The sequence below is a fragment of the Corvus hawaiiensis genome (assembly GCF_020740725.1).
Source record: "Corvus hawaiiensis isolate bCorHaw1 chromosome 32 unlocalized genomic scaffold, bCorHaw1.pri.cur SUPER_32f, whole genome shotgun sequence".
NCBI lineage: Eukaryota > Metazoa > Chordata > Aves > Passeriformes > Corvidae > Corvus > Corvus hawaiiensis.
Genome location: NW_025963254.1, coordinates 27056 through 44766, shown reverse-complemented (window position 1 = coordinate 44766; position 17711 = coordinate 27056). Strand labels below are relative to the sequence as shown.

The following is a 17711-nucleotide window of genomic DNA, read 5'->3' as shown; positions in this document are numbered from 1 at the left end:
GAAAAATGGGGAGAGAAATGGGAAAATTGGGAAAAAATAGAGAAAAAAATGGGATAAATCCGATGTCAGGGGGAGGAGAATGAGGAGGGACAGAGGAGGGGTAAAAATCCCTGGGGATCAGCTCCCACCCAGCCCCGGTTTGGGGATGGAAGCAGGCGCCGCACACCTCACACGTGGTCAGGCTGGGGGCTGGAGAAACGGGGAGAGAAATGGGAAAATTGGGAAAAAATAGAGAAAAAATGGGATAAATCCGATGTCAGAGGGAGAAGAAGAAGGGGGAGAAGTTGGGAGCTGATCCCGAGGGATTCTGGACTCCCCCAAGCCCCGGTTTGGGGATGGAAGCAGGCGCCGCACACCTCGCACGTGGTCAGGCTGGGGGCTGGAAAAATGGGGAGAGAAATGGGAAAATTGGGAAAAAATAGAGAAAAAATGGGATAAATCCGATGTCAGAGGGAGAAGAAGAAGGGGGAGAAGTTGGGAGCTGATCCCGAGGGATTCTGGACTCCCCCAAGCCCCGGTTTGGGGATGGAAGCAGGCGCCGCACACCTCGCACGTGGTCAGGCTGGGGGCTGGAAAAATGGGGAGAAAAATGGGAAAATTGGGAAAAAATAGAGAAAAAATGGGATAAATCCGATGTCAGAGGGAGGAGAATGAGGAGGGACAGAGGAGGGGTAAAAATCCCTGGGGATCAGCTCCCACCCAGCCCCGGTTTGGGGATGGAAGCAGGCGCCGCACACCTCACACGTGGTCAGGCTGGGGGCTGGAGAAACGGGGAGAGAAATGGGAAAATTGGGAAAAAATAGAGAAAAAATGGGATAAATCCGATGTCAGAGGGAGAAGAAGAAGGGGGAGAGGTTGGGAGCTGATCCCGAGGGATTCTGGACTCCCCCAATCCCCGGTTTGGGGATGGAAGCAGGCGCCGCACACCTCACACGTGGTCAGGCTGGGGGCTGGAAAAACGGGGAGAAAAATGGGAAAAACGGGAAAAAATAGAGAAAAAATGGGAAAAACCCCAACATCAGGAACAGGAGAACGAGGAGGAGCAAGGAGGGAAGGCTGGGAGCTGATCCCGGGGGATTTGAAGCCCTCCCCGCCCCAGCTTGGGCTGGAAGCGCGACACCCCCACCTCATTAACTCCCACATTAATTAACCCCCTGCCCCCCCCCCAAAAAAAAAAAAAAACCCTGGAAAACGCCCCCGGACCGGCTCCAAGCCGAGGAGAATCCCGGGAAAATCCCACCTTTGGAATCCTGGGGCTCGGCTTTGCTGCCGGGGGGCTCCGGGGAGAGCTTGGTCCCGAGGCGGGGGGGGGGGCGGCTCCAGGGGCGCATTCCCGGCGCTTTTTTTCGGGATGGGAGGAGGGGACGTCACTTCCATGGCCACCAAATCGTCCTCGTCCGGAGCCAGAACTGCGGGAAGGAGCCGGGAGTCAGGGAATGGGCTGGGATCGGGGATTTGGGGTGTCCCAGGGGGGATTTGGGGTGTTCCAGGGGGGGTTTGGGGTGTTCCAGAGGGGTTTGGGGTGTTCCAGAGGGATTTGGGGTGTTCCAGGGGGGATTTGGGGTGTTCCAGGGGGGGTTTGGGGTGTTCCAGGGGGGGTTTGGGGTGTTCCAGAGGGGTTTGGGGTGTCCCAGGGGGGATTTGGGGTGTTCCAGGGGGGATTTGGGGTGTTCCAGGGGGGTTTGGGGTGTTCCAGAGGGATTTGGGGTGTTCCAGAGGGGTTTGGGGTGTTCCAGAGGGGTTTGGGGTGTTCCAGGGGGGATTTGGGGTGTTCCAGAGGGGTTTGGGGTGTCCCAGGGGGGATTTGGGGTGTTCCAGGGGGGGTTTGGGGTGTTCCAGAGGGGTTTGGGGTGTTCCAGAGGGGTTTGGGGTGTTCCAGAGGGATTTGGGGTGTTCCAGGGGGGATTTGGGGTGTCTCAGGGGGATTTGGGGTGTTCCAGAGGGGTTTGGGGTGTCCCAGAGGGATTTGGGGTGTTCCAGGGGGGATTTGGGGTGTTCCAGAGGGGTTTGGGGTGTTCCAGAGGGGGTTTGGGGTGTTCCAGAGGGGTTTGGGGTGTTCCAGAGGGATTTGGGGTGTTCCAGGGGGGATTTGGGGTGTTCCAGAGGGATTTGGGGTGTTCCAGAGGGATTTGGGGTGTTCCAGAGGGGGTTTGGGGTGTTCCAGGGGGATTTGGGGTGTTCCAGAGGGATTTGGGGTGTTCCAGGGGGGATTTGGGGTGTTCCAGGGGGATTTGGGGTGTTCCAGGGGGGTTTGGGGTGTTCCAGAGGGGTTTGGGGTGTTCCAGAGGGATTTGGGGTGTTCCAGGGGGATTTGGGGTGTTCCAGAGGAGGTTTGGGGTGTTCCAGGGGGGGTTTGGGGTGTTCCAGAGGGATTTGGGGTGTTCCAGGGGGGGTTTGGGGTGTTCCAGAGGGGTTTGGGGTGTTCCAGAGGGGTTTGGGGTGTTCCAGGGGGGATTTGGGGTGTTCCAGGGGGGGTTTGGGGTGTTCCAGAGGGGATTTGGGGTGTTCCAGGGGGGGTTTGGGGTGTTCCAGGGGGATTTGGGGTGTTCCAGAGGGATTTGGGGTGTTCCAGAGGGGTTTGGGGTGTTCCAGGGGGGGTTTGGGGTGTTCCAGGGGGGATTTGGGGTGTTCCAGGGGGATTTGGGGTGTTCCAGAGGGGTTTGGGGTGTTCCAGGGGGGATTTGGGGTGTTCCAGAGGGGATTTGGGGTGTTCCAGGGGGGTTTGGGGTGTTCCAGGGGGGATTTGGGGTGTTCCAGAGGGGTTTGGGGTGTTCCAGGGGGGTTTGGGGTGTTCCAGAGGGGTTTGGGGTGTTCCAGGGGGGGTTTGGGGTGTTCCAGGGTGGATTTGGGGTGTTCCAGGGGGATTTGGGGTGTTCCAGAGGGGGTTTGGGGTGTCCCAGGGGGATTTGGGGTGTTCCAGGAGGGATTTGGGGTGTTCCAGGGGGATTTGGGGTGTTCCAGGGGGGATTTGGGGTGTTCCAGAGGGGATTTGGGGTGTTCCAGGGGGGATTTGGGGTGTTCCAGGGGGGGGGTTGGGGTGTTCCAGGGGGGTTTGGGGTGTTCCAGGGGGATTTGGGGTGTTCCAGAGGGGTTTGGGGTGTTCCAGGGGGGATTTGGGGTGTTCCAGAGGGGTTTGGGGTGTTCCAGGGGGATTTGGGGTGTTCCAGAGGGATTTGGGGTGTTCCAGGGGGGATTTGGGGTGTTCCAGAGGGGTTTGGGGTGTTCCAGGGGGATTTGGGGTGTTCCAGAGGGATTTGGGGTGTTCCAGAGGGGTTTGGGGTGTTCCAGAGGGATTTGGGGTGTTCCAGAGGGGTTTGGGGTGTTCCAGAGGGGTTTGGGGTGTTCCAGGGGGGATTTGGGGTGTTCCAGGGGGATTTGGGGTGTTCCAGAGGGATTTGGGGTGTTCCAGAGGGATTTGGGGTGTTCCAGGGGGATTTGGGGTGTTCCAGAGGGGTTTGGGGTGTTCCAGGGGGATTTGGGGTGTTCCAGAGGGATTTGGGGTGTTCCAGAGGGGTTTGGGCACAGGGACAGGGACAGGTCCCTGCAGGGCACAGGGACAGGGACAGGGACAGGCACAGGGACAGGGACAGGTCCTCGCAGGGCACAGGACTGGGACAGTGGCAGGTCCTTGCAGGGGACAGGACACGGGTGGTGACGGGTCCTTAAGGGAAGGGGACAGGGACAGGGACAGGTCCCTGCAGGACACAGGGACAGGGACAGGTCCTTGCAGGACACAGGGCACAGGGACAGGTCCTTACAGGGCACAGGGCACAGGGACAGGGACAGGTCCTTGCAGGGCACAGGGACAGGGACAGTGACAGGTCCTTGCAGGGCACAGGGACAGGGACAGGTCCTTGCAGGGCACAGGGACAGGGACAGGTCCTTGCAGGGGACAGGGACAGGGACAGTGACAGGTCCTTACAGGGCACAGGGACAGGGACAGGGACAGGTCCTTACAGGGCACAGGGACAGGGACAGGTCCTTGCAGGGGACAGGGACAGGGACAGTGGCAGGTCCTTGCAGGGAGGGGACAGGGACAGTGACAGGTCCTTACAGGGCACAGGGACAGGGACAGGTCCCTGCAAGGCACAGGGACAGGGACAGGTCCTTGCAGGGCACAGGGACAGGGACAGGTCCTTACAGGGCACAGGGACAGGGACAGGGACAGGTCCTTGCAGGGGACAGGGACAGGGACAGTGGCAGGTCCTTGCAGGGCACAGGGACAGTGACAGGTCCTTGCAGGGCACAGGGACAGGGACAGGTCCCTGCAGGGCACAGGGACAGGGACAGGTCCTTACAGGGCACAGGGCACAGGGACAGGGACAGGTCCCTGCAGGGCACAGGGACAGGGACAGGTCCTTACAGGGCACAGGGACAGGGACAGTGACAGGTCCTTGCAGGGCACAGGGACAGTGACAGGTCCTTGCAGGGCACAGCACAGGGACAGGTCCTTGCAGGGCACAGGGACAATGACAGGTCCTTGCAGGGCACAGCACAGGGACAGGTCCTTGCAGGGCACAGGGACAGGGACAATGACAGGTCCTTACAGGGGACAGGGACAGTGGCAGGTCCCAGCAGCGGGTGGGACGGGAAAGGTGACAGGTCCTTGAAGGGCACAGGGACAGGGACAGGGACAGGTCCTTGCAGGGCACAGGGAAGGCAACAGGTCCTTGCAGGGCACAGGACAGGGGTGGTGACAGGTCCTTGCAGGGGACAGTGAGAGGTAGCAGGTCCTTGCAGGGAGGGAACAGGGACAGTGGCAGGTCCTTGCAGGGGACAGGGACAGTGACAGGTCCCTGCAGGGCACAGGGACAGGGACAGGTCCTTGCAGGGGACAGGGACAGTGACAGGTCCTTGCAGGGCACAGGGACAGGGACAGGTCCTTGCAGGGCACAGGGACAGGGACAGTGACAGGTCCTTGCAGGGCACAGGGACAGGGACAGGTCCTTGCAGGGCACAGGGACAGGGACAGTGACAGGTCCTTACAGGGCACAGGGACAGGGACAGGTCCTTGCAGGGCACAGGGACAGGGACAGTGACAGGTCCTTACAGGGCACAGGGACAGGGACAGGTCCTTGCAGGGCACAGCACAGGGACAGGTCCCTGCAGGGCACAGGGACAGGGACAGGTCCTTGCAGGGAGGGGACAGGGACAGTGACAGGTCCTTACAGGGCACAGGGACAGGGACAGGGACAGGTCCTTGCAGGGGACAGGGACAGGGACAGTGACAGGTCCTTACAGGGCACAGGGACAGGGACAGGGACAGGTCCTTACAGGGCACAGGGACAGGGACAGGTCCTTGCAGGGGACAGGGACAGGGACAGTGACAGGTCCTTACAGGGCACAGGGACAGGGACAGGTCCTTGCAGGGCACAGGGACAGGGACAGGTCCTTGCAGGGAGGGGACAGGGACAGTGACAGGTCCTTGCAGGGGACAGGGACAGGGACAGTGACAGGTCCTTACAGGGCACAGGGACAGGGACAGGTCCTTGCAGGGCACAGGGACAGGGACAGTGACAGGTCCTTACAGGGCACAGGGACAGGGACAGGTCCTTGCAGGGCACAGGGACAGGGACAGTGGCAGGTCCTTACAGGGCACAGGGACAGGGACAGGTCCTTGCAGGGAGGGGACAGGGACAGTGACAGGTCCTTACAGGGCACAGGGACAGGGACAGGGACAGGTCCTTGCAGGGGACAGGGACAGGGACAGTGGCAGGTCCTTGCAGGGGACAGGGACAGTGACAGGTCCCTGCAGGGCACAGGGACAGGGACAGGTCCTTGCAGGGAGGGCACAGGGACAGTGACAGGTCCTTGCAGGGCACAGGGACAGGGACAGTGACAGGTCCTTACAGGGCACAGGGACAGGTCCTTGCAGGGAGGGGACAGGGACAGTGACAGGTCCTTGCAGGGCACAGGGACAGTGACAGGTCCTTGCAGGGGACAGGGACAGGGACAGTGGCAGGTCCTTGCAGGGGACAGGGACAGGGACAGGTCCCTGCAGGGCACAGGGACAGGGACAGGTCCTTGCAGGGAGGGCACAGGGACAGTGACAGGTCCTTGCAGGGCACAGGGACAGGGACAGTGACAGGTCCTTACAGGGCACAGGGACAGGTCCTTGCAGGGAGGGGACAGGGACAGTGACAGGTCCTTGCAGGGCACAGGGACAGTGGCAGGTCCTTGCAGGGGACAGGGACAGGGACAGGTCCCTGCAGGACACAGGGACAGGGACAGGTCCTTACAGGGCACAGGGACAGGGACAGTGACAGGTCCCTGCAGGGGACAGGGACAGGGACAGTGGCAGGTCCTTGCAGGGGACAGGGACAGGGACAGGGACAGGTCCTTGCAGGGCACAGGGACAGGGACAGTGACAGGTCCTTGCAGGGCACAGGGACAGGGACAGGTCCCTGCAGGACACAGGGACAGGGACAGGTCCTTACAGGGCACAGGGACAGGGACAGGTCCTCGCAGGGCACAAGGACAGTGGCAGGTCCTTGCAGGGCACAGGGGAAGGTGGCAGGTCCTTACAGGGCACAGGGACAGTGACAGTGGCAGGTCCCTGCAGGGCACAGGGATGGTGACAGGTCCTTGCAGGGCACAGGGATGGTGACAGGTCCCTGCAGGGCACAGGGATGGTGACAGGTCCTTGCAGGGCACAGGGACAGGGACAGGTCCTTGCAGGGCACAGCACAGGGCTGGCGGCAGCTCCCAGCAGGGCAGGGAGGGCACACGGAAAGGTGACAGGAGAAGGCACCGGGACGGGCTGGGGACATCCCGGGGCTCCGGGGGGAGCGGGATGGGGGGACGGGAACCCCCCCAGGACCCCGCGGGCACCGGGACGGAGAGACCGGGACGGCGGCACCGGGAGCCCCTCGGGGAGCGGGATGAAGCACCGGGCACGGAGGCACCGAGCACCCTCCGGGGGCCCGGCGAGGAGGCTCCGGCCGCCCTCGGGGCGCGGGCCCGGGGCCGTCCCGGGAGGGGCATCCCGGGGGTCCCGCGAGGGGACAAAGCGGGGCCGGGGCCGGGACAAAGGAGGGCGGCGGCTCGGCGGCTGCGGCCTCCCCGAGCCCCTCGGGGCTCTCTGGCCGCGCCCACCGGGGCTCGGCAGCGCCGCGGCCTCACCGGAGCGGCCCCGGTGTGAGGGGAGGGGGGGGGGGGGAGAACCGTGAGGGGAGATGGGGGGGGAGGGGGGAGGGGGGGGGCGGCGCGGGTGGGCCCCGGGCGCGGCGGGGCGGGGGCCGGCGGGGGGAAAGGGGCGCTCACCCGGCTCGGGCGCGGCCGGGGGCTCGGGGTCGCCGTCCCCGCCGCGGTCGCGGTCGCGGGGCCGCGGCGCCGCCGCCGCTTTGGTGACTTTGGGCGGCGGGGAGGCGGCGGCCGAGGCCGAGGTGGAGGCCGCCATCTTGGGCACGGCGCACGCGGGGCGCCCGCCAGGCCGGCGGGGAGAGCGCCGAGAGAGCGCGGCGAGAGCGGCCAGGGGAGAGCGGCCGAGCGCCGAGCGGGGGATGGGGACGGCGGGAATTTGGGGGAATTTGGGGAGATTTGGGGAATTTGGGGGGATTTGGGGGGGAAAGGAGGAATTTGGGGAGGGAAAAGGGGGGATTTGGGGGGAATTTGGGGGAAATGGAGGGAAAGGGGGGGAATTTGGGAGGAAAAAAAGGGGGGGAAAAGGGGGGGAAAACGGGGGAATTTGGGGGGAAAAAGGAGGAATTTGGGGGGGAAAGTGGGAATTTGGGGGGAAAGAGGGGAAAAGGAGGAATTGGGGGGGGGGAAGGAAGAATTTGGGGGAGAACAGCGGGGATTTGGGTGGAATTTGGAGGGAAAAAGGGGAATTTGGGGGAGAAAACGGGAATTTGGGGGGAAAGGAGGAATTTTGGGGGGAAAAGAAGGAATTTGGGGGGGGAAGGAGGAATTTGGGGGCTAAAAAGCGGGAAATTGGGGAGAAAGGAGGAATTTGGGGGAAAAAAGCGGGAATTTGGGGGGAATTTTGGGGGGAAAAGGAGGAATTTGGGGGAAAAAAAGCAGGAATTTGGGAGGGAAAAGCAGGAATTTGGGGGAGAAAAGGAAGAATTTGGGGGAGAACAGCAGGAATTTGGGGGGACTTTGGGGGGAAAAGCGGGAATTTGGAGGAAAAAGGGGGAATTTGGGGGGGAAAAAGCGGGAATTGGAGGGACTTTGGGGGGAAAAGGAGGAATTTGGGGTGAATTTGGGGGGAAAAGGGGGAATTTGGGGGGAAAAAAGCGGGAATTTGGGGTGAATTTGGGGGAAAAGGGGGAATTTGGGGGGAAAAGGAGGAATTTGGGGTGAATTTGGGGGGAAAAGGGGCTGGGGAGAAGCGGGAATGGGGAGAAATGGGAATTCTCCACCCAGGAGGGATTCGGGGCCATTTTTCCCCCCCAAAAAAAGGGAATTTGGAGATGGAGCCGGCGGCACAAAATGGTCCCTAAAATCCCACCCCGAGCCCTTCCCCAATTCCCGGATTTCGGCAGGAACGGCCCCAAAATCCCGGCGGGTTTTGGGAAGAGCGAATTCCGGCCGAGGGCGTCCCACTGCGAGGAATTCCCGTCCCCAATCCCGATCCCTCAAATCCCCGGGATTCCCTGGGATTCCCTCAAATCCCTGGAATTCCCTCAAATCCCCGGGATTCCCTGGAATTCCCGGGATTCCCTCAAATCCCCTCAGTTCCCTGGAATTCGCTGGAATTCCCTCAAATCCCTGGGATTCCCTCAAATCCCTGGAATTCCCTCAAATCCTTGTGATTCCCTCAAATCCCTGGATAGCCTCAAATTCCCTCAAATCCTGGAATTCCCTCAATCCCCTGGAATCCCCTGGGATTCCCTCAAATCCCAGGGATTCCCTCAATTCCCCTCGGAACCCCTCAATTCCCTGGGATTCCCTGGATTCCCTCAAATCCCCTCAGTTCCCTGGAATTCCCTCAATTCCCTGGATTCCCTCAAATCCCCTCAAATCCCTGGAATCCCCTCAAATTCCCAGGAATTCCCTCGAATTCCTGGGATCCCCTCAATTCCCTCAAATCCCCGGGATTCCCTGGAATCCCCTGGGATTCCCTCAAATACCTGGATCCCCTCAATTCCCTGGAATTCCCTCAAATTCCTGGAATTCCCTCAAATCCTTGGATACCCTCAAATCCCCTGGAATTCCCTCAATTCTCTGGATTCCCTCAAATCCCCTCAGTTCCCTGGATTCCCTCAAATCCCCTCAGTTCCCTGGAATTCCCTCAATTCCCCCAATTCCCTCAAATCCCCTCAAATCCCTGGAATCCCCTCAAATTCCCAGGAATTCCCTCAAATCCCCGGAATTCCCTCAGATCCCTCCAGGGGATTCCAGCCTCGAACCGAACCCGGGACAGAGGGACACAAACCCAGCCCCAAAATCCCATCCCGGGAATTCCCATCCCAAAAATCCCATCCTGAAAATCCCAGCCCGAAAATCCCATTCCCAAAATCCTATCCGGGAATTCCCAATCCCCAAAAATCCCATCCCAAAAATTCCATCCTGAAAATCCCAGCCCGAAAATTCCATCCCCAAAATCCCATCCCGGGAATTCCCAATCCCCAAAAATCCCATCCCCAAAATCCCATCCTGAAAAGCCCACTCCAAAAATCCCATCCTGAAAATTCCATCCCGAAAATCCCATCTGGGAATTCCCATCCCCAAAATCCCATCCCGGGAATTCCCAATCCCCAAAAATCCCATCCCAAAAATCCCATCCTGAAAATCCCAGCCCAAAAATCCCATCCCCAAAATCCCGTCCTGAAAATCCCATCCCCAAAATCCCATCCCGGGAATTCCCAATCCCCAAAAATCCCACCCCAAAAATCCCATCCTGAAAATCCCATCCGGGAATTCCCATCCCGGGAATTCCCAATCCCCAAAATCCCAGCCGCGAATCCCGGGAATTCCCAGCCCGGCTCCGGGGGAGGATTCGGGATCGGCTCCAGGAATTCCCGAGCCTCCCCCGCGCTCCCGGAGCCGCCGCCAGGAGATCCCGAAAAACCGGGAAAAGCTCCGGGAATCGCCTGGGATCCCAACGGGAACGGGCGGAGGGCGGGGGAGGGATTTTCCAGGGGAAAAAAAATGGAATTTTGGGGTTTTTTTTGAGCTGTTCGTGGGTAAATCGAGGGAAAGCTGCGATTCCCGGGATATTTTAGGGAGGGAATTCCTGCTGGAATGGGGGGTGGGAATGTCGGGATGCACAGAGCCGGGGCAAAGGGATGGAAATATCCCGGGATTTGGGGCTCTGGAGTTAAAATATCCCGAATTTTGGGGGTTTGGAGTCAAAATGTCCCAAATTTTGGGGGTTTGGAGTTAAAATGTCTGGGATTTTACGGATTTAGAGGTTAAAATATCTGGGAATTTGTGGGTCTGGAATGAAAATATCCCGAATTTTGTGGGTTTAGAGTTAAAATATCCCGAATTTTTGGGGGTCTGGAGTTAAAATATCCCGGAATTTTGGGAGTTTGGAGTTAAAATATCCCGAATTTTGGGGGTTTGGAGTTAAAATATCCCAAATTTTGGGGGTCTGGAGTTAAAAGATCCTGGATCTTACGAGTTTGGAGTTAAAATATCCCGAATTTTGGGGGTTTGGAGTTAAAATGTCCTGGAATTCGTGGGTCTGGAATGAAAATATCCCAAATTTTGGGGGTCTGGAGTTAAAATATCCCAAATTTTTGGGGGTCTGGAGTTAAAATATCCCAAATTTTGGGGGTTTGCAGTTAAAATATCCCGAATTTGGGGGGTTTAGAGTTAAAATATCCCGAATTTTGGGGGTTTGGAGTTAAAATGTCCCGGAATTTTATGGGTCTGGAGTTAAAATGTCCCAAATTTTGTGGGTTTAGAGTTAAAATATCCCGAATTTTGGGGGTTTGGAGTTAAAATATCCCGAATTTTTGGGGTCTGGAGTTAAAATGTCCCAAATTTGGGGGGTTTGGAGTTAAAATATCCCAAATTTTGTGGGTTTGGAGTTAAAATATCCTGGATTTCAAGGTTAAAATATCCTGGGTGATCCCACGGAATTCCTGACGCTTTTCCAACAGCAAATCCCCAAAATCCAAAGCCCTGAGGACACCAAGCTCCTCCCTCAGCCCCAAATCCCAAAATTATCCTAAAATCCCCCCAAAAACCCCCTAAATCCCCACAAAATCCCCAAAATCCAAACCCCTGCATCCAGAGGGGCTCCTCCCTCAGCCCCGAATCCCAAATTCACCCCAAAAAAACCCCCGAAATCTCCCAAAATCCCCCCTAAATCCCCAAAATCCAAACCCCTGCATCCAGAGGGGCTCCTCCTTCAGCCCCGAATCCCAAATTTATCCTAAAATCCCCCCAAAATTCCCAAAAAAACCCAAAATCCAAAGCCCTGCATCCAGAGGGGCTCCTCCTTCAGCCCCAAATCTCAATTTTACCAAAAAACCCCCAAAAAACCCCCAAATGCCCCCTAAATCCCCCAAATCCAAAGCCCTGCATCCAGAGGGGCTCCTCTCTGAGCCCCAAATCCCAAATTCACCCCAAAATCCCCCCTAAATCCCTAAAATCCAAACTTGTGGATCCAGAGGGGCTCCTCCCTCAGCCCCAAATCCCAAATTCACCCCAAAAAAACCCCAAAACCCCCTAAATCCCCCCAAAATCCCCCACAAAATTCCCAAAATCCAAACCCCTGCATCCAGAGGGGCTCCTCCTTCAGCCCCGAATCCCAAATTTATCCTAAAATCCCCCCAAAATCCCCCCCAAAATTCCCAAAAAAAGCCAAAATCCAAACCCCTGCATCCAGAGGGGCTCCTCCCTCAGCCTCCAAATCCCAAACTCACCCCAAAACCCCCCAAAAAACCCCCCAAAACCCCCAAATCCCCCCTAAATCCCCCAAATCCAAACCCCTGCATCCAGAGGGGCTCCTCCCTCAGCCCCAAATCCCAAATTCACCTCCAAAAAACCCCCAAAACCCACAAAATCCCCACAAAATCCCCAAAATCCAAACCCCTGCATCCAGAGGGGCTCCTCCCTCAGCCCCAAATCCCAAATTTATCCTAAAATCTCCCTAAAATCCCCCCTAAATCTCCAAAATCCAAACCTGTGGATCCAGAAGGGCTCCTCCTTCAGCCCCCAATCCCAAATTTATCCTAAAATCCCCCCTAAATCCCCCCAAAATCCCCAAAATCCAAACCCCTGCATCCAGAGGGGCTCCTCCCTCAGCCCCGAATCCCAAATTTATCCTAAAATCCCCCCAAAATCCCCAAAATCCAAACCCCTGCATCCAGAGGAGCTCCTCCCTCAGCCTCCAAATCCCAAACTCACCCCAAAAAAAACCCCAAAAACCCCAAAAATCCCCCCTAAAACCCCCCCAAACCCCCTTGCCCGCCCCGTTGCCGCGCTCACCGTCCCGGTAGGGCTGCAGAGCTTCGTCGCCCCAGGCCGTGGGGAAGGGGCCCGGCGGCGACGCCGCGGGCGAGCCCATCCCGGCCCCGCGCTCGCCGCCCGGCGACGGCGGCCCCGCGGCCAGCGCCGCCCGCAGCAGCGCCGGCTGCTCCGAGGAGTTGGCCAGGAGCTCCTTGAGGATGTTGATGGGGGAGATGGTGAGCTCCCAGTTGGTGATGCCGAAATCCCGCAGGTGGGCGCGGGCGTGGCTCGAGAGCCCCGCGCGGGTGTCGAAGCCGGCGCCGCAGAACTCGCAGCGCATCAGGCTGAAGGTGCTGGGGTCGAAGTTGGCCACTGGAAGGGAGGGTCGGGGGTCAGTGGGGGTGGCGAGAGGGTCAGGAATGACCCAGGGCCACCAAAAACCACCAAAAACTGCCAAAAACCACCAAAAAACCACCCAAAAACCCACCCCGTGAGGCTGAAGGTGCTGGGGTCGAAGTTGGCCACTGGAAGGGAGGGTTGGGGGTCAGTGGGGGTGGCGAGAGGGTCAGGAATGACCCAGGGCCACCAAAAACCACCAAAAACTGCCAAAAACCACCAAAAAACCACCCAAAAACCCACCCCGTGAGGCTGAAGGTGCTAGGGTCGAAGTTGGCCACTGGAAGGGAGGGTCGGGGGTCAGTGGGGGTGGCGAGAGGGTCAGGAATGACCCAGGGCCACCAAAAACCACCAAAAACTGCCAAAAACCACCAAAAAACCACCCAAAAACCCACCCCGTGAGGCTGAAGGTGCTGGGGTCGAAGTTGGCCACTGGAAGGGAGGGTCGGGGGTCAGTGGGGGTGGCGAGAGGGTCAGGAATGACCCAGGGCCACCAAAACCCAGCAAAAACTGCCAAAAACCACCAAAAAACCACCCAAAAACCCACCCCGTGAGGCTGAAGGTGCTGGGGTCGAAGTTGGCCACTGGAAGGGAGGGTCGGGGGTCAGTGGGGGTGGCGAGAGGGTCAGGAATGACCCAGGGCCACCAAAAACCACCAAAAACTGCCAAAAACCACCAAAAAACCACCCAAAAACCCACCCCGTGAGGCTGAAGGTGCTGGGGTCGAAGTTGGCCACTGGAAGGGAGGGTCGGGGGTCAGTGGGGGTGGCGAGAGGGTCAGGAATGACCCAGGGCCACCAAAAACCACCAAAAAACCATCAAAAACCACCAAAAAACCCATGAAAATGCACAAAAAGCACTCAAAGCCACAAAAAACCACCAAAAACCACCGATACGCACAAAAAAACCCCGAACCCCACAAAAAAACCATCCAAGAACCACCCAAAAACCACCAAAATGCACAAAAAAAAACCCCAAACCCCACAAAAAATGACCCAAACCCCACCAAAATGCACAAAAAACCCACTGAAACACACAAAAAACCACCCAAAAAACCACCCAAAACCCACCCCGTGAGGCTGAAGGTGCTGGGGTCGAAGTTGGCCACTGGAAGGGAGGGTCGGGGGTCAGTGGGGGCGACGAGAGGGTCAGGAATGACCCAGGGCCACCAAAAACCACCAAAAAACCATGAAAATGCACCAAAAAACCACTGAAACACACAAAAAACCACCCAAAACCCACCAAAACCAACCCCGTGAGAATGAAGGTGCTGGGGTCGAAGTTGGCCACTGGAAGGGAGGGGTCAGTGGTCAGTGGGGGTGGCAAGAGGGTCAGGAATGACCCAGGGCCACCAAAACCCACCAAAAACTGCCAAAAACCACCGAAACCCGCCAAAAAAACACCCAAAACCCACCCCGTGAGGCTGAAGGTGCTGGGGTCGAAGTTGGCCACTGGAAGGGAGGGGTCAGTGGTCAGTGGGGGCGGCAAGAGGGTCAGGAATGACCCAGGGCCACCAAAAAACCACCCAGGGACACCAAAAAACCACCAAAAACCCACGAAAATGCACAAAAAAAAAATCACTGAAACCCACCAAAAAACCACCCAAAAACCACCCAAAACCCACCAAAACCCACCCCGTGAGGCTGAGGGTGCTGGGGTCGAAGTTGGCCACTGGAAGGGAGGGACAAGTGGTCACTGGTGGCACCAAGACCCCTTGTTTGTAGCCCTCAGGACCACCAGGACCTCTGGTCAGCTGTCCAGGGGAGTTTGTAGCCCTCAGGACCACCAGGACCTCTGGTCAGCTGTCCAGGGGAGTTTGTAGCCCTCAGGACCACCAGGACCTCTGGTCAGCTGTCCAGGGGAGTTTGTAGCCCTCAGGACCACCAGGACCTCTGGTCAGCTGTCCAGGGGAGTTTGTAGCCCTCAGGACCACCAGGACCTCTGGTCAGCTGTCCAGGGGAGTTTGTAGCCCTCAGGACCACCAAGACCTCTGGTCAGCTGTCCAGGGGAGTTTGTAGCCCTCAGGACCACCAAAACCTCTGGTCAGCTGTCCAGGGGAGTTTGTAGCCACAGATGCCACCAAAGGTGCCCACAAGGGCCACCAAAAGCCCAGCTCAGACCCTCAGGGTGCGTCCGTCGCCCCCAGGAGCAGCCGGGCCCTCCGGGGCGATTCTCCCGAGCCCCCAAAGCCCCAAGGCCACCCCGCTGCTCGCCCCCCCCCAAGGCCGCGGGGAGCAGGAATTTGGTACAAACTACCTTTTTTCTTCTTCTTCTGGAAGGAGAACTTCTGCTCGATGGCCTTGACCTCCTCGGCCGAGATGAAGTGCCGCACGTTGTAGCTGACCCCGACCCTGTTGAGGTGGCCCCGCACGTGGTTGGCCAGGCCGATGCCGTTGTGGAAGCGGTCGGGGCAGTAGGGACATTTCCTCTCCTCGTTCTTCAGCATGGTGGCCTCCGAGTCCAAGAGGTCATCGAGCTCCAGGGGCCCCTCCAGGGGCGCGTCCAGCAGCAGGACGTCCAAGGGAAGCGGCTCCTCCATCAGGAAATCCCGCGGAGGCGCCGGCACCGGCAGCGGCGGCACCGGCTTCTTCTTGAGGGGCTTCCCCCGCGGCCTCTTGGCGGCCTTGGGGTGCGGGTTCATCTCCTCCAGGACCACGACGGGCACCATCATCCTCAGCTGCTGCTGCTGCTCGGCCGAGGCCACCGCCGGCTCCGTGGCCTTCAGGATGGCCCCGAAGGTCCTCTTGAGGTCCAGGGCGGCCTGAGGGACGGCGCCGGCCGCGGCGGCCCCGCCGCGCGCCGGCTCCGTCTCGTCCTCGGCGCCGCCGGCCGCCGGCCACTTGTGCCGCGGCTCCTCCGGCGCCAGGGGGTGGCCCCGGAGGTGGTCGCCGTCGGCTTCCAGCTGCTGGGCGGCCGCTCTCTTCCTCAGCTGCTGCAGGGCCAGGTGGGAATGGGCTTTGGCCGGGGGAAAAGCGGCAAAGCCCAAAGCCTTGTGCGGGGCCGAGTACGGCGCCGCCTTCCTGGCGTGGAATCCCTGCGAGTCCTTCCTGCCGGCCCCGTTGCTCCTGTCCGGCAGCCTGGCGGGAGCCGGGCCGAAGGCGGCCGCGGCGGGATCGTAGCGGGCCGAGCTCTCCCGGGTCGGAGGCGGGAAAAAGCGCTCGGTTTTGCCGAAGAACTCCGCGTCGGAGAAGCGGCCGGGCCGGGATAGGGGGCTGTAGGAATCCCTGCTGGTGCCGGGCTGGTTGGGGTCGTCCTCGTAGAGCTGCGGCTCCCAGGAGAAGTGGGAATGGGCGTATCTCATGTGCTCCTTGAGGATGTGCTCGTTGGGCGCCGGGAAGCCGCAGAGGACGCAGGCGCTGAGCGCTTTGCCGGCCGCCGGCGCCGCCGGGAGCTCGGCGCCGTGGAAGGGCTTGTAGAGGCCGTGCCCGGGGCTCTCCCGCGTTTCTCCGAAGAGATTGGAACTCTTGGATGCGTGGTCCTTCCTCTCCTTGACGTGCATCTTGGCGTGCTGCACGAAGATCTTGGAGGAGTTGGTGCCGAAAACGCACTTGGGGCACTGCAGCCGCGCCTCGCGCCCCTCGTCCGGGAACTCGTTCAGCTTCTGGATCTCCTCGATGATCTTCTCCCGCGATTCCTGGTGGAGCCTCTTGTGCCGCTCCAGGGCCGCGGGCTCTCCGAAGGCCCAGCCGCACTCGCCGCAGCACAGGCGGCCCTGCCCGGCCGGCGCGTCGGCGCCGCGCTCGGCGCCGCGGCTGTGCTGCAGCGTGTGCTCCAGGAGGTGCTCCTTCTTGCGGAAGTAGATGCTGCACTCGATGCAGGTGAAGACGGCCGGGTTCTCCTCCCGCTCCAGCTCCTCGGCCTTCTCCGGCTCCTCCAGGAGGACGCCGCACACGTAGGGCCTCACCTCCACCTCGAAGGCGCCGCACGGCGCCGGCTCCGGCAGCAGCCGCTCCACTGAGTCCTCGGCGTTGACCGTCCACGACTGCTTGCCCACGTCCAGCTGCACGCCCGCCTTCGGCAGCGCCCACTCGGACGGCGGGACGGGGCCCAGCTCGGCCAAGTCCGGCTCCGGCGCTTTCCGGCGGGAGCTCTCCGAGGGTTTGCCTTTGGCCAGCAGCGATTTCCGGAAGGCCGGAGCCGCGTCCCGGCCGGCCGGAGCTCGGAAGGCCGAGCCGGCTGCTACATCTGGCGCTTGGTGGAGGTCCCTGAAGGGCGGGCTGGGGCTCCGGGGGGCTCTGGAGATCCACTCCAGCCTCTGGATGCCCCTCCGGCTTTGCTCCGGGTGCTCCGTGCCGAGCCCTCCCAGGTGCTTTGGTTCGTTTGGGGGATACTTCTCCTCCGGAGCGGCCGCGCGAGCATCGGGAGATTCCGGCGCCGCCTTGCCGGTGTGCGGATCCTCCTGGTCGCTGTCCAGCGGCTCGGGCTCCACCCGGACCGCGGTGACCACCTGGGGCTCCAGGAATTCCGTGGAATCCTTGGAGCCAGGGAGTCTCTCTAAAGTGCTTTCCTCGATCCCTTCTCCCGCCCCGGCGTCCCAGGACGCGGCGCCGGCCACGGCCACGCTGCGCAGCTCCGGCCGGTAGAGCGCCTTCGGGAATTCCGGCTGCTCCTCGGCCGTGGGGCTGGAAGGGGATTTGGGGGGGGTGAAAATCGGGATTATGGGATAACAGCAACATTTCCTGGAAGAGGATGGAGCCTCGTGGGGTGAAAGAATTCCCGGGGATTCCCAAATATCCGAAGTTTGGGATGGGAACAAATCCGTCCCTTCCCAGCCTCAGCCCGTGGCTGGAAGAGCCTTCGGGAATTCCGGCTGCTCCTCGGCCGTGGGGCTGGAAGGGATTTGGGGGGTGAAAAACGGGATTATGGGATAACAAAACTGGGATGTCCCCAGGGGGAACTGGGAGGGGTGCAGAGGGAACTGGGATGGCCCGAGGGGAACTGGGATGGCTCTGAGGGGAACTGGGATG

At 60.0% G+C, this 17711-nt stretch overlaps 1 protein-coding gene across 3 annotated transcripts in view; it reads right to left on the bottom strand.

The window, feature by feature from the left end:
• Positions 1-277: 277 nt before the first annotated feature.
• The window catches only part of LOC125320707 (protein Wiz-like), a 39750-nt gene continuing 22316 nt past the window's right edge, over positions 278-17711 (bottom strand). Inside the window, exons 3-6 of one of the 3 annotated variants that reach the window (XM_048293111.1) lie at positions 14998-17366; positions 12388-12720; positions 1241-1409; positions 278-569 (exon numbers count right to left, since the gene is read on the bottom strand). In XM_048293111.1, the coding sequence (XP_048149068.1) occupies positions 368-569; positions 1241-1409; positions 12388-12720; positions 14998-17366 (3073 nt within the window). In that variant the 3' untranslated portion in view covers positions 278-367. Of the gene's footprint in view, positions 570-897; positions 951-1240; positions 1410-12387; positions 12721-14997; positions 17367-17711 lie in introns of those variants that run through there. The other 2 variants (XM_048293112.1, XM_048293113.1) reach the window with 2 other exon arrangements.